General features: G+C 36.9%; 1 protein-coding gene across 2 annotated transcripts in view; it reads right to left on the bottom strand.

Annotated features, from left to right (window-relative positions):
- l3mbtl4 (L3MBTL histone methyl-lysine binding protein 4) overlaps positions 1-17,002 on the bottom strand; it is a 65,482-nt gene that overhangs the window by 5,351 nt on the left and 43,129 nt on the right. For both annotated transcript variants that reach the window (XM_079408750.1, XM_079408749.1), the window contains exons 17-18: positions 11,064-11,137; positions 4,433-4,602 (exon numbers count right to left, since the gene is read on the bottom strand). In XM_079408750.1, coding sequence (XP_079264876.1) covers positions 4,433-4,602; positions 11,064-11,137 — 244 coding nt within the window. The remainder of the gene's footprint in view (positions 1-4,432; positions 4,603-11,063; positions 11,138-17,002) is intronic.

The following is a 17,002-nucleotide window of genomic DNA, read 5'->3' as shown; positions in this document are numbered from 1 at the left end:
ATGTTCTTAAGTGCAATTCTTGAAGAATTCTTAAGTTCTCAAATATATTCTTCATCTTAATTTTTTTCTTAAGAAGAAAATGACAGTCTAAACTCTTTATTGTCTTTTTGTGCTTCCTGCAGATGACCCTAATAATCACAGTAAGCACACGCACTCTTTTTGCCGTGAGTTTGTCTGGCGCTCAGCTTTACATTTTTAATGCGGCATGTTTTTGAACAGCCTGTCTCAAGCCGCAGCGATCGGTTTGATTCAGTTTTGTAGTGCTGTGTTTGCTCTCATCCGAGTGAACGCTTCCGGTATGTGTGTCCGCGTTACACAGTCATATGCGCTGCATACTGCAAAGATTATGTCGTATTTATAAGCTAAAATAACAGCGTCCAATTAAAGCTCCCTATCTTACTCATTTTTGTAGAGTTGCTGCTGAGTTTTGAAGTCAGCAAACAGTAGTGTCACACACAGACTAATCATGAGCGATCATAGTTTACATTATCAGCCATCGCTGTCGCTTCAGAAAACTCACGCATCGCTATTAATAGTCATACTATATATTAGGCTATATGTAGCTAACGTTGTTGTAATGCTTAAATATAACAATTATTTTGAAATAACCCAATAAATTCATTAAATAATTCTTACCGTGTTGGATTTAAGACAAGTCTGGGGCTGTCCTAAAGAAGTTATTTACGATGATTTTTAAGAAGATTCTTTTGAAGAATTTGAATTCTTCTTCATTTTTGTCTTAAGAACAATCTTAAGAAAAAAGATAAGAATATTCTTAAGAAGAATGTTTGGGAATAAGTTAAAAAATAAGAAGAAATTTCTTCTTAAGAATGTTTGGTGAATCCGGCCCCAGATCTTGTCAGATGGTAAGACCTGTTTGTTCACTTCATCTGTTAAATCAGTAATAATCAGATTGCATTGAGAGTCGTTGAGTGTAAATCCTGGTCATTATTCAGCATTAAACACGCAGTCAGTCCCGACTCAATTCCTCAAGAACAAAGGAGCCCTTCAGTGCGAGTGTTTGCCAATAAATAACGACCCATAAATCCTGCTAACACACCACAGTACAGCACTGAACGCCGCTTCGCTCTGCTGCTGCATTTGCCACGGTAAAGCAGGGTAAAGCAGGGTAAAGCGCTTCCATCACACACACAGGAGCAGCCACACTAATGCCATATCAGCTCTGAACACACTGTACCGCGGTAAAACCTTCTCTCTGATGCAGTGTATTACTGTGTTCAGGACTGAAGGGGGTTTATAGACCATCACTGACACAAAACCAGCATTAATCAAACACTCCATTAACAGCAACACTAAACTAACATAATTAGACACTAGTTTAATAATCTGAGACTAACACATCAACCAAACATCTTGTCAATTAATCATAACCAAGTTGCATTGAATTGTAAGCTTGCTAATGTCATTTTGCTGTTATTAAATTGCATTAAGCCAATATAATCTCTATATAGCATATATACTACAAACTTCATAATAAACTGCACTACTGTTCAAAAGTTTGCAGTCAATAAGATGTTTTTAAGAAATTGGATGCATTAAAATTATCAAAATAGTCAGTAAAGACATATATAATGTTACAGTAGATTTCTATTTCAAATAAATGCTGTTCTTTTGAACTTTCTATTCATCTGTGAATCCTGAAAAATAAAATGCATCAGTTTGAACTGTGTTCAACATTGATAATAATCAGAAATGTTTGTTGAGCAGTAAATCAGTATATTATGATGATTTCTGAAGATCATGTGACACTGAAGACTGGAGTAATGATGCTGAAAATACAGCTGCAGATCACAGAAATACATTACAGTTTAACACATATTCACATAGAAAACAGCTGATTTACATTAGAATAATATTTCACTTTTTACACTGTATTTTTGATCAAATAAATGCAGCCCTGTTGAATAAAAGAGACTTCTTTAATAATCATTTTACTGACCCCAAACTTTTAAACATTAGTATATATAGAAAATAATCTCATTCAGATCATGTAGATAGTGATAAAACACTGCTTTAACGCGTGACATCATCAACAGTGTCAGACAGTGACCTGTTCACCGCTGGGTCCTTGAGGGCCCATGGCTGATATTTACTCAGCCTGTAGCTCAACGTGTGTTTATCTCTGCGCTCTGTTCACCTGGTTACCATGGCAACCAGCCCATCATGCGCCCGGCGGCGTGAAGATTTCGATTTCACCTCCACAACCCGACATTAGCATGATAAACAGCCCCAAACTACAGCACAGAGACAGCCACTCCACCGAGATACCAGAATGTGTTTATACTCGCAGATCACATGACCTCCAGCCTCTGCGCTCCCATTGGCAGATGTCACATCACATCATTTGCATAAAGTCTTGACTGTAACATTGTGAAAACTGCAGCTCGGAATGATTTCTGGCTACAGACTGCTGTCAGTATGGACATTTACTGATATTACAAAACTAAACGGTTTCAAAAAATATTTAGGCCTAAATTTAAGATTTATGCATTTAAATTGCATATCATATTTCCATGCATTTGGATTACACACTTTTAATAAACTAACATAATGTGATCATATTTGTCAGTCATACACCAATGAAACAGGTCAGATTTCTGAACTCAAAAATAAATACAGAAATAAAAACCATGGCATAGTTTATTAACTATTTGCATCCATTTGATTTAATTTAAATAACTCCATTTAAAAACGCATTTATTCAAATTGCTTTGAATCAGCATTAATGTGTTCATTATGAAAATGACTTTTCTTTTCCGTTATAAAGTATAAATGTGGTGAAATATGGCTAGCTGTGCAACAAGCAATATTCGGTTAATTAAAATGTATGAGATTGAAACAAACTGAGTTCTTTATAATAAATAAATAAAGTTGCTTACTGTGTATTTAAAACATTGAATTTATTAGCACTATTACAGACACGATTCATTGCCTCTGAACCGATTCACTGTAGTATGAATGACAAATATGCATCATATTAAGTTTATTAGTTTGTTTAAAGTAATCTAAACACATGCAAAGTTTATATGCAATTCAGATGCATACATCTCACATAACTGTTTTTGCGTGTATACAAAATGCAATATCCACACAATGCCACATTTCTGAAGTGAAATCAATCATTCTGAATGCCTTCTGGTGTCAGTATCAATATTTACTGTTGTGATGCCTGATATTATAAAGATACACCGTTTTAAAAAATATTTAGCATTTATGCATTTTATTGCATATAACATTTCCATCCATTTGAATTACAGTTTTTACTACTTGCATCTATTTGATTTAATTTAAAATAATTTCTTCAAATAGCTTTGAATCAACTTGAATCTGTTCATTATGAAAACAATGACATTAATTCAGTTAAAAAGCGGTTCAAATATGATATAAAATATATATGTATATATATATAATATTCAATCAGTTCAAATGTATGAGATTTATTGATGATAAATATATAAAGCTGGTTGTGTATTTAAAACGCTTTGAGTTTATTAACACAATTACAGACATCTGACCGGTTTCATTGATGCATGTCTGACAAATATGATCACATTCATTTTATTAGTTTATGTTAAAACTGTCTAATCAAAATGCATGGAAGTTTTACATGCAATTCAAATACTTGAATCTTACATTTAAGCCAGAATATGTTTTCGAGCGTATATAAAAATGCAATGTTCAGTGAAATCGAGCATATAAAAAGAGATGCATAGACAGATGAATTACTTCTGGGAAACTGATCATATGGTTTGAATATGAACAAATAAACCCCTGACCACAAAACCAGTCGTAAGTAGCATACTATAGTAATTTATAGTAAATACTATAGTGTTTCTGAACCATACTGTAATAAATTACTTGAATTAATGTGTTGTGGTAATTCTATAGTTTCTGTGGTAATATAACAACTATAGTAATATTAACAAATGACTTTACCCAATACTTTTCTACAACTTTACAGTACATTATACCGTAGTAAAACCTAAAGTATACTACAGTATTTATTACAGTTTATCAGCATTCGTTAACAAAGTGTTGATAATATATACAGTATAACTATAGTGTTTCCTATAAATTACTGGGAATGTGTGATATTTGTAGGAATAACCAACAATACATTGTATGGATCAAAATTATACATTTCTCTTTTATGACAAAAATCATTAGGATATTAAGATCATGTTCCATGAAGATATTTAGTACATTTCCTACCGTAAATATATCAAAACTTCATTTTTGATTAGTAATATGCATTGCTAAGAACTTCATTTGAACAACTTTAAAGGAGATTTTCTCAATATTTAGATTTTTTTGCACCCTCAGATTCCAGATTTTCTAATAGTTGTATCTCAGACAAATATTGTCCTATCATAACAAACCATACATCAATGGAAAGATGGTTTATTCTCACCTCCTGGACGGTCCAGTGGGCGACACGACTGGCCTGAACGCCGGCCACGCCGGGCAGGAGCTTACAGTGCTGCTCCCAGCACAGCGGCAGATCACGGCTCGGGTGAGCAGACATGGCCGAGAGGAAGACGGACTGATGCAGCGCCTGCTGGAGACCGTCCACGTTACGCTCTGAAACACACACACACCAGTCATTTACTGCGGGCAAACAACAAGAGCTTTCGGATCTACTCAACATAAGATCTAAAGCAAGAGTCCACCCAGAAAAGAAGATCTTCTGAAGATCCAACGTCTGCATTTGATTGTCACATTTCAGTGCAAAAATATGGGAAATTCTCGCTTCACGCTCATAGTTCTGATTAGAAAACGACAGATCCAGCCCAGCTGCAAAAGTTAAATATTTCAAAAGATCTGAAGCTCAAATTGGACAAAAAAAATGTGTACTGTAGGATTTACTTTGAAAAACACTGTAAATTTAAAAATTTCACAAATAAAGCAAAATTTTAAAGCAGAAAGACTGAAATAGTATTTTCTCATGAAACATGCTACAAAAATAATTCTCTTTATAGTGATTTTTTACTGAATGATTCTGGGTTGTTGTTTGTCGGAGAAAACAAGCCTTTTACTGTATTTATTAATTTAGTTCTTGTTTGGAAAAATGTATAGAAATTGAATGATGAATTTGAAAATATCTTACATGTTAAATGAACTGACATTTCCAAAGAAAAAAATAACAAAAAAAATATAAATGGTGTGGAATGATCATCTGTACAGCTTCTCTGGAAATATACTGTTGGATTATTATAAAGTGCTACATAAACATGAATAGACATGAATTCTGTTTCTGCTGAAACCCTGTGAAACTTCTCCCGTTTGCTTCCTTTCATTTGCCACACTTTGAAGAAGATATGAACTCTGAGAGAGCGTCGAAGTTCCTGGCATGAGACATGACAAAAAACACCAGCGAGTGTTTTCAGCGCAGTAACACACACAATCAATGTGCAATAACTATGTATTTTATTAGGTAATGCGCAAAAATGTTTGTTTTTTTAATAGTGTAAAATTCTTTTTTCGGTGTTTAGTTCTGTGTGCACGGATCCTGTGAAGGATTAATAAAGTATTTTAATAATAATAATAATAATAAACAGCTGCCACTCGTGTCTGGGCTCATTTGACTCTAAAGGGCATTTCTACCAAAATAAAGCATGTTCTGTCTGATCACGGGGTTCAGAAGCGTTTTTATGTGTCGACACAAGCGGCTCTGGGCTCTCACCGGCGTCTCGCTCAAATGTTCCTGGCAAGAGCGGCGTGTTTAAGATGCCGCGAGGGTTTGGCCCTTCACGCTCCGCTGAGGACGATCTGACCACACAAACGGCTCTAAAGGGACCAAAAGAGCTGCTAAATGAACGCTAGGGATCCTGCAAATCAACTCAAACCGGCACGAACGAGGAAACGGAGGTCAGTGCAAGAGAGATTAATATTCCAGTCTCAATCAGGCCTAATATTGTAAAGTAAGAAGGGTTTCTGTGAAGGTCCATACATTGTGCAGTTTTATAATATTTTTAGTAAGTTTTAATACATTCCATAGTAAAACAAAATGTACAAGATGAGCTTGTTTCTTCATCAGGTTTGTAGAATCAGTGTCTCAGCAATGGATGCTCTGCAGTGAATGGGTGCCGTCAGAATGAGAGTCCAAACAGCTGATAAAAACATCACAATAATCCACACCACTCCAGTCCATCAGTTAACATCTGGAGAAGATAAAAGATGAAACTAATCCAGCATTAAGATGTTATTAATGTCTAAGATACGAGTCCATAATAACTCTTCCTCCAGTGAAGAAGTGCATCTCCTGTCGTCTCTCACATCAAAATCCAGCCCCATATTTGTTTAGAGCTGTTTTGGACTGTTCACTGCAGAGCATCCATTGCTGAGACACTGATGCAGAGACACATTTCTACAAACCTGATGAAGAAACAAACTCATGGGGTGCCGGCGCACAGGACACAGACATCATGAGATCGATGCGAGACAGACACACACACACACACACACACACACACGCTGCTGTGTTTCTGCAGGCGGGTGTTTGATACGATGACATTCACTCCGATCCACGTTGCCACCTGTGTCCTGTTACACAAGCTGTTGCCATGGCGATTGTCACAGTGCATTGTCGTCTGAGCAACTGTTTGCAATCTGTTGTGTCACATGATCAGGTGAGATCAGGTCTGATGACGAGGACGCGAGCGGACGGCGCCACTAACGATTAGAGTCTCACAGCTCACACATCACCGCGGGACGCAAAAGAGCAGCACAGCAGAGAGAGAGAGAGAGAGAGAGAGAGAGAGAGAGAGAGAGAGAGAGAGAGAGAGAGAGAGAGAGAGAGAGAGAGAGAGAGAGAGAGAGAGAGAGAGAGAGAGAGAGAGAGAGAGAGAGAGTGTGTGTGTCAACTCATCACACGCACGCATGCACGCACACACACACAAAGATATATACACACCTGGACTCATCTCTCACTCTCACACTCACAAACCTGAACTCATCACACACACACATAATAGAGTTGCTCACACACACACACACACACACACACACAGATGTAACAGAGCAAAAGCAAACGTCTGATCCAACAGAAATGATGCTTTGATTTTATATTCTGTTAAAGCTCTAGAAAAACACGACAGAGAATCACAACAACATGATCAGGATACATTACATCACAACAGGAAGAAGAAAGAGAGGAGGAAGACAAGGAGAAGAGGAGGAGGAAGAGTAGTCTTTGCATTATTTAATAAATATTTTTCAAATTCTCATGCTAAATAAATCTCATTACTGTAAAGTTTGAGATCAATAATTATTGTTTTTGCTGCTTATCTGTTTAAAAAAAAAAATCTAGTTTTTAACTATAACTTTTTTGTTTTAATTGATAATTCATAGAGAATTATTACTATATTATTATCATAAATTATTCATTATTCTCAATGGGTGTTATTATAAATACTCTCTCTCTCTCTCTCTCTCTCTATATATATATATATAAATAAATACTCTTTCTTTTTAGAGTGAAATATTACTTTTTTGCTTTTATTAAATAATACTAATACTAATAATAATAATAAGTATTAATTAATAATTAGGGATGCACCGATATGAAAATTTTAGCCGATACCGATAACCGATAATTCTTTATAAATGAAAGACGATAACCGATATGTTGGCCGATAAATCAAAATCCAAATTTTTATATAATTTGAGAGCCTGATTACAAAAAACGTCTCACCATTAAAAGCCATTAAACACTTCAACATAAATCAAACATAAAGCAGCCTTACAAATAAATAAAACAATGCTTAAAAAATGCAAACAAGTCACTCGACAACTTTACTAACTTGACTATAAAAATGGATGGATGGGGATTTTGGGCAACAACCTCCTTCCCTCAGTAAGAGCATTGAAGATGGGTCGTGGCTGGGTCTTCCAGCATGACCAAGACCCCAAACACACAGCAAGGGCAACTAAGCAGTGGCTCCGTAAGAAGCATTTCAAGGTCCTGGAGTGGCCTAGCCAGTCTCCAGACCTGAACCCAATAGAAAATCTATGGAGGGAGCTGAAACTCCAGCGCCAAAACCTGACAGATCTGGAGAAGATCTGTATGGAGGAGTGGGCCAAAATCCCTGCTGCAGTGTGTGCAAACCTGCTCAAGAACTACAGGAAACCTCTGACCTCTGTCATTGTAAACAAAGGTTTCTGTACCAAATATTAAGTTCTATTTTTCTATTGTATCAAATACTTATTTCATGCAATAAAATGGAAATTAATTATTCAAAAATCATACAATGTGATTTTCTGGTTTGTTTTAAATATTCTGTCTCTCACAGTTGAGGTGTACCTACGATGAAAATGACAGATCTCTCCATTCTTTGTAAGAGGAAAACTTGAAGAATCAGCAGTGTATCAAATACTTATTTGCCCCACTGTATATGAATATAAATATACACATGTAAAAACTTTTATTTTGGATGCGATTAATTGCAATTAATCGTTTGACAGCACTAATTTATATATACATACATACATACATACATGATTTTAAAAATTAAACAAAAAAGGAAAAAAATAAAAGAAAAAATAATAAAGGCAAAGAAAAACAAAAAAAAAAAGGATGAAAAACTTTAAATTTGAAAAAATAAGTCACTTTTTGATAAAAGTGCTAAATGAATAAATGTAAATGTGAAGAGAAATAAAAAAAAGAAAAAAGAAAAGCACAAAATTAATAGAAAAGAAGTGAAAAAAGCAAAAGAAAAATTAGAAAGGAAAAAAAGTGAAAATGAAAAAATACAAAAAGGAATAAACTATAGAAGAGAAGGAAAAAAGAAAAGATAAAAAGAAAGAAAAAAAGCAAAAAGAAAAAAGAAAAAGAAGGAAGAAGCAAGCAAAAAGTAAAGGGAAATACAAGAAAAATTTAAGGAAAAAACAATGAAAAACTCTTTAAACACAATTGAACTATGTATTTAAAACAGAGTAAAAGCCAAACTCTGCTTGTCGCTGATGTACACAGTGTCCTCTATTTGAACCCTATAGATGATGAATAAACACCTGAGTGACAGATGACGTTATCCGTCAGATCTGATGTCTTCTGATCCATCACACAGAAGAACCGGATCCTGGAGACCTTCATCAAACTACTTCACTTTCACCAAATCAACCCCAGCCCACCGATCCAAGATCACAGACCCTCAAACGCTGCTTCTGCAGCTACTAAACACATCTCAGTTAAACTGACGCCGCTTTCATTTCCAGCAAATTACAACCTAAAACCTTCAAAACCCGTATCTCACAGGAATATGATGCTCAACTGGAAATATTTAGAGTCCGAGGAAGATCTGAGAGAGATCAGCCGTCCCTGGACACCATCAGATACTGACCATCTGCTCCTCGCTGAAGATCCAGCAGAACCAGGCCAAAACCAGCATCTCAGCGGGACAAAACCGGCCCAAAGAGAACATCTGAACTCATTATCTGTGCTTCTGTCACTCCAGACCACTTCAAACCATTTCAAATCTAAATTAATTCATTCTAGATATCAGCTGAGATGAACTAATAATAAAAAAAATCTTGAGTAATTTCAACATTTACTAATAAATTATTAAAATAACAATAAAGTCATTCTTTTCATTCAGCTCCTGAAGAACCAGGATTCTGTAAGGTCTTCGATAAATGAGGAAAAGCCATTTAAAACAGTCATTTCTGGACCTGGAAAAGTCTTAGAAACCTTAATAGGCATTTTACAATAAATGCACATTTTTTTCTAGGTATGCTAAACTCTAAAATATTTCATCTGGTAAAAATTGTGAGTTAAAATATATATTTTGAACAAATCGTTTCTGTAACTATAGAGCATTTAAACGCAGTCAAAAACACTGAGAAGCACTGCCAATGAGTTTCTGAACACCTGATCTCAGAAATGACCAAAACAAATTTACTAAAACTTAATTAAAATGAAAATTCAAAACATAAAAATAAATACTAACGCAGTAAAGCCAAAGCCCAGCGGCTTCTGAGAATTTGACTGTTTAAAAAAATTAATCAGTTGAATATTAAAATATAATATCAGATGATTTATCAAGCTATTATTATTTTTAAGTTTAGATATGTAAGGCAGAAGGCCATGTGCCAGAAAATATACTTTATGGGGGTTCAGAGTTCAAGTCTTTTTATATTGAACTGAATCAAAACGCTCTCATCATGAGCAGAACACTAAGTTAACTAGCACTTTCAATGTTTATGCTGGCTTTTCTTGTCATCTGCATATAATTCTCCCAATTCTAATAATTATATGTTTATTTTCAAATGCTCTGCATACTGATCAATAATGCTAAATGTAGATGAAAAAACATCTCGTCTCAAACCTGGTCAGAGTCATATGTAGCCCAGCCTATGTATGATAGGGAAAAATAACTATATTTGCAGCATTGTTGCTTCACGCAGTTTTTTAGCAAAAGTTTTGATTTATTTTGGTGCTCACTGTGTTTCTGCTTCTGTCTTTAGCGTCTTTATAGAGACGCCACACGGGAAGGGCTCTAGATAAATAAATAAATGTGAACTGAATAAAGTGACTCGTTCATGTGAGTCGTTTGCTGTGAATCGAGTCGTTGCGAGACGATAAAAGCACCAGATCATGAGCTGCTCGCGTGTAAATGAACTCTGAAACACGTGCAGATATTTATAGAATTAAATCACAGCCTTTGTCTTTTAATAATCGCACTAAGCCACATCTCTACTTGGGTTTTATTTTGACTAATTGTGCAGCTCTACTGGAAACAACGGCATTCGTCTCTCAAGTGTCAGTAAATGAAGGAGCGGATGCTCATTTCTTTATGAATCACATCCAGATGGGACGTTTAACAAGAGTAAAGTCGTCTTCACTCTCAGTACGGAGGAGGTTCATTATTACTGAAGCCAAATACTCGTGCTGGAGACGAGACGTGTGCTCACATCACATCACATCAAACAGAGAAACAACTGCTGGATTTACAAAAGCAGAGGTGTTTTCTGCTCGAGAGCGATTGTGAGCGTCAGTCACTGAAGAAAGAAACACTCAAGCAGGTTTAAACACTATAAACGCTCACCTGAAATAACGCTGCTCACATCAATGTCGTCCTCCTCATCCTTGATACGCAGATACTTCGTGGACTGAGAGAGTCTGAAAAGAAAGAAAAAATCTAAAAACAATTCCCCACACGCAGGTCCATATATATATGGCACAGGCACAATGTTTATTATTTTAGCTGTTGACCAAAACACATTCAAGTTGCAGTTATATAATGAATACAGGCTTTAATGCAGACTCTGAGCTTTAATTTGAGGGGATTCTCATCAAAGTTAAGGAATTACAGTTCTTTAATATCTACCTCAACCTTTTCAAGGAAACATAAGTAATTGGACAATTGACTCAAAAGCTGTTTCATGATCAGATGTGGGCTATTCCTTCGTTATTTCTACATCAATTAAGCAGCTAAAAGGTCTGGAGTTGATTCTGTGTGTGGCGTTTGTATTTGGAAGCTGTTGCTGTGAATCACATCATGCGGTCAAAGGATCTCTTCATACAAGAGAAACAGACCATTATTAGGCTTCAGAAACAAAACAGATCCATCAGAGAGAGAGCAGGAACATTAGGAGCCAAATCAACAGTTTGGTTCATTCTGAGAAAAGAAACATAGAAAGACCTGGACGTCCACGGAGGACAACAGTGCTGATGATCGGAGAATCCTCTCCACAACATCCAGCCAAGAGAAGAACACTCTCCAGGAGACAGACGTGTCTACAATCAAGAGAAGACTTCACCAGAGCAAATACAGAGGCTTCACCACAAGATAGATTAGACATCTAGAAAAGCACTTCTGGAAGAGCGTTCCTGACGAACCTGTTCCAGAATGACTAGAAATAGAAAGTCAGGAGAAGGCTTGGAGCAGCTGATGATCGAAGCACACAGCATCATCTGAGAAACACGGAGCAGTGTGATCATGAGCTGCATGGCTTCAGTGTCTCTGGGTTACTGCTGTTTAGTGAAGATGAGACCGAAGCAGCCGGATCAAGCGTGTAGAGATATACTCTCTGCTCAGATTCAGTCAAATACAGCAAAGCTGATTCAGCGGCGCTTCAGAGAACTAATGAACATTGACCCAAAACATACAGCACAAGCAACCCAGGAGTCTGTGAAGGTAAAACAGTGGAATATTCTGTAATATCCGAGTCAATCTCCTGATCTCAACCTGATTGAGCTGCATTTCACTCGCTGAAGACAAAACTAAAGACAGAAAGAGCCACAAACACACAACAACTGAAGTCAGCTGCAGTAAAGACCTGGAGAAGCATCAGAAAGAAGAAACCCAGTCTCTGCTGATGGCCAGGAGTTCAGACTTACAGCAGTCAAAGTTTTACTGCAAATCTGGCAAAACAGTCTCAAACGAAGTGAAGAAGACAAATCAAGCTGTAGGAAGTGTATTAAAAGAACAATGAAGCCTTTACATATTCCTGCTGTAGAAACACAGAGGATTGATCTGAAAATCCTCCTCTAGCAATGAACGCTCATCTCGCCTCGACATCTATTACAGCTTTAAATCAGACTGTTAATGATGCTTCTCAACACACACAGACCAGGGTTTCCGTTGTCCGGTAATTGCCGGACATTGGCCGGAAAAAAAATGAAATGTCCGACAAAATTAAATCTCTCCGGTCAAATTGTCCGATTAAAATGGCCTAATAATCCCGCCCCACTAACACAATCTGAATTTGAGAATAAGCCTAAAATGTATAAAGCAAAAATACACCGACCTTTGGCTATGTTATAAAGGAACAGGCTCTACCGTTTGAAAGTTATTAAACAACATCGCATGCTGCATTTAAAATAAAGCGCACGCCTAAGGGGCCGCTCACATATCGCGTCTTTTGCGCGCTCAAATTCGTTATTTCAAATGGAGACGCTCATAATGAAAGCGACGCGCTCGTTTTTTCCAGGCGCGTCCGCGCCGCATCGAGATAAAAACATCTCAACTTTTCAGAATGCCGCAAGCGCACCGCGGGTCATGTGACAAGAACCAACCAATCAGCTTCCTCACCTTTTCCGTTACTTTGAAACCTCAGCAGCGTTTTTGAAGTATGGGGTGCACCCAAACACTGCGGCGTTTTTTACTTTTCTTAGTAAATAAATCTTGTAACAGAGTTACAGCAAGTGTTTTTCGGTGTTGGAAATCCATTGCTGAAATTTCCTTGTTGTAAGAGAGCGCAGCTGATGGTTGTTTAGCAACGACAGACGCCTCCGGAGCGCAACCGCCCGAGCGCTTTGGAAAAAAAGAGAAAGCGGCGCGCCAAGCGTTTTCCATGCGTTTTTAGGCGCGATATGTGAATGGCCCCTGAGACGTCTATTTATAATAAGCGCAGCATTCTTTTGTAGGCCTATAATTCTAATATCGTTCTCACCTATATTATATTATCTTATGCTCTTCAATAATATGCAGAACCAGCGATCAGAAGGATTATTTGCCATTTTACAAGCATTGAGTCTGCGGACACCGCTCCTCTTATCGATGCCATAAGCCTGCGACCTGATGCCCTCGCTGTCATGACAGAGCTCCGTGGCTGTGGAGGATTGCATTTCTCCACAGCCTGCGAAGTCCTCATATGTGATTTCAACTAAATGTATCCAGAGTGGACCAAGCTCGCCAAGATAGCCTGTGTAATCCCTGTCTCGAGTGTTCCTGCAGAGAAGGGGTTCTCGCTGCAGAATCGGATCAAGACGAAGCAGCGAAGTCGCCTTGCGGAGAACAAGGTTACGCGCCTTATGCGCATTGCAAGTTGTGGAGAGACTCTGGGAAGTTTTGATTTTAAGTCGGCAGCTGCACAATTCAGCACTGCAAAACAGCGTAAAAAGTAGCCTAAAATGACAGTGTTATAGGCCTAGTCATTTGTTTGTTCCAGTTAATTTGACAAGGTGTCATTTCACGGTGGCCAATTTAAATGTTACCAGTTAAATGAGACATATTGAGAGTGTATAATTAAGTTCGCTTGAGTAAAAACAATAGGCTACTATTCAGATATTTTATGTGGGGAAGGGGGATTGGTTTGTTAAACTATGAATGTGAAACCATAGTAAAAACAATTGGCGTTGATTGATGCCAATCGGACGTTCATGTTTTTTTCCGTCTATTTGAAAGTTAGGCTAATAAACGTTGCATTCTATACGGACTGATTATATAATTTTTTAAGTTACATAGCCTGCCTCCAGTTTTGCTCAACTTGACTAATTAAGAGGCGATATTTGACCGGCATATCACCAAAATGTCCGGAAAACGAAACCTCTGCCGGTCACTTTGACCGGCACCATTTTTTTCTAGCGGAAACTCTGACACAGACACACACACACACACACAGTCTGAGTGCAAACGGCTCCGAGCGACTCTATTCTGTGGATGTTCAGAGGATGTTAAAAGCCTTTAAGAGTAAATGAAACATCAATGATTCACGGCTGCAAACGGATAAAGAAACAGCAAAACAGATGCATTAAAGTGACAGTTCATCCAAAAATGAAACAGTGTTACTCGTCAGCTGCAACGTAACATTTTTATGAATTTTTACAAGGCATGTGACAATGTGATACGTGCGACAAACATCTCAAATCGTAATGAGAATCATTTATAAATCTGCTGTTGTCAACAAAAGAAGCACTGAGGTCTTCCTGCGGGTTTCTGACTAAATAAAAGCTCCAGCAACATTCATAAATGTTAGTTTTGTAATTTTACTATTGTTCTGTAAAATAAAATTGACAATGATAATCCTAATAATTTCAATAGCTCTATTAATACATTTGTTATAACATTCACACAGTGTTCAAATTGGGATCTGTAATATATTCTCATGTTTTAAAAGAAGTCTCTTTTTCTCAGCAAGGCTGCATTTATTAGTACAGTAAAAATACATGCCTGATTCAAAAATGGCCAAAACATATGATTTTTACTTATTAATTTTGAAGTTAAATTGTGCTTTGTTGGTATATTGTCTGCTACAATGTTAAAAAATGTTCAGTGTTTTGTAATTGATTTTTTCTTTAAAAAGCAAGACAAAACTGTAAAAACACATTTTGGCTATTTAATAAAAAAAAAAAAAAAAAAAGGCAAAATACATAAAAAGAAAAAAAAAACGCCTTCAGCCAAGAATTTTCATTTCGGTGCATCCCTAGCTCATTCTGAAATCATTTACTCTCCTTCACATCTTTCCAAACCTGTATGAGTTTCTTTCTTCTGTTGAACACACACAAAAAGACACTTTTAAGAATGTTGGGAACCAAAAAGTTGACGGCAGCCATTGACTTCCATTGCTTTTTTCCCCCATACTATGGAAGTGAATGGCTACAAATACTTCAAAATCTCTTTTTTTGTGTTCAACAGAAGAAACTCGTACAGTTTTAAAACAACATGAGAGTGAGTAAATGATTCCAGAATTGTCATTTTTAGGTGAACTGTCCCTTTAAAATTCATTTCACCGTTATGATAATATGCAACACCTTGTAAACCTTGCATGTATCTGCCAAATGCATAAATCTAATGTACATATATCAGGTTTCTGTCCAAATGAACCTTCAATCTAAGACAGAAAATATCCACCCTTTTGTGTTTGTGGTCCTGCAGTGAATAATGAGTGTCAGTGCTGCATTATAATGCATGAGTCAGATGCACCATAGAGCCTGTCACACCGTGTGTGTGTGTGTGTGTGTGTGAGACGTGACACCGCTAATGAGACACACATCACATCTCATCAGACCTGAGCTTCAGATACGAGCCTGATTCTGAGCCATTAAAGCTGCTGTTAAACACTGACTTCAGCTCATAATCAACATTCTGTCAGCATTTATGCTGCTTTATGTACCAGTGTTTCTGCACCGCTTTTAAAGTCCAATTTAAGAGCTTTAAGACACTGTATTAACACTGTACGTCTATTTAGAACAAACCCATATAATATTAAAATACATCTTGTATATCAGATTAATTTATGAAATTAGATTAGTTTAAATGGGTAAGTTTGAAGGTTTAATGTTTTAATACATGTGAATTAGAGATCTATACTATATATTTTACTTTGAAGCATGCAGCACTCCAGTGTTATTTTACCTCTTACAATCACACCTTTTAGAATATTTAATATTTAAGACTTTTTATAACTTAAAAAAAACAATACAAATTTTATAAAATTGAATTCTAAGAGCTTTTAAGCTAAACAGGGACCCTGTGTACTTTTTGAGGCTTGAAAAAGCTGATTATGCAAACTATTAATATTCTCTACCTTTGCATTATCTGCAAAAAGGGAGAAGTCACACCAAGGCAAAAGGCAGTAACTTCCACATTATCAATATTTGATTGCTGATCACCATTTACAAAATCGTTATAGTAACTCCTGTATAAAATCTACTGATCATCTCATATTGGCTATGGCATATAGTAATGTGACTGTATGAATTGTAACAAGCAGACTAAAAGTTAAAAGTTAAAAGTGAGTGGATACCGTTTTGCAACCAATTTATTTGCTATGCTCAGTAACGTAAAATAATTCTAGACATAGCATAATTGCTTATATTGACTTGAATGAAATAGCCTAACCTAAAAGAATGACTTGTGGATTTATGTGAACGCCAGCAAGCATGCATGCTCAGAAATGGGTGTGGCACCGTAACTTCATTTTGACGCACGGCTAAACAAAGGCAGAACGCCGTAACTCAATTTGAGCGCTCCAAACAAAGCGAAAGAGCCGTTACTGGTGTTATACGGTGTTCTGCCTTGGTTTCTCCGGGGCTTTTCGAAGTTACGGTTGCGAATTATCGAATGCGATTTATCAGCGATTATGAACGTGATTTTGCGTGGCTTGTCAGCGAACTACGGCCCTGTGTATTAAATGCCGCTCCATCTGAAAGCAGGTGATGGAGATTTACCGCTAATCAAAGAACCGGCTTCACTGACGAGATGCGCGTGACAATAGCATGCGGTTAATCATGCAGCCCTAGTTGAGACCACCCATTCTT

Source organism: Barbus barbus (genome assembly GCF_936440315.1).
Source record: "Barbus barbus genome assembly, chromosome: 46".
Taxonomy (NCBI): Eukaryota; Metazoa; Chordata; class Actinopteri; order Cypriniformes; family Cyprinidae; genus Barbus; species Barbus barbus.
Note: the sequence above shows the minus strand (reverse complement) of the source record. Positions and strands in the feature narration are given on the sequence as shown.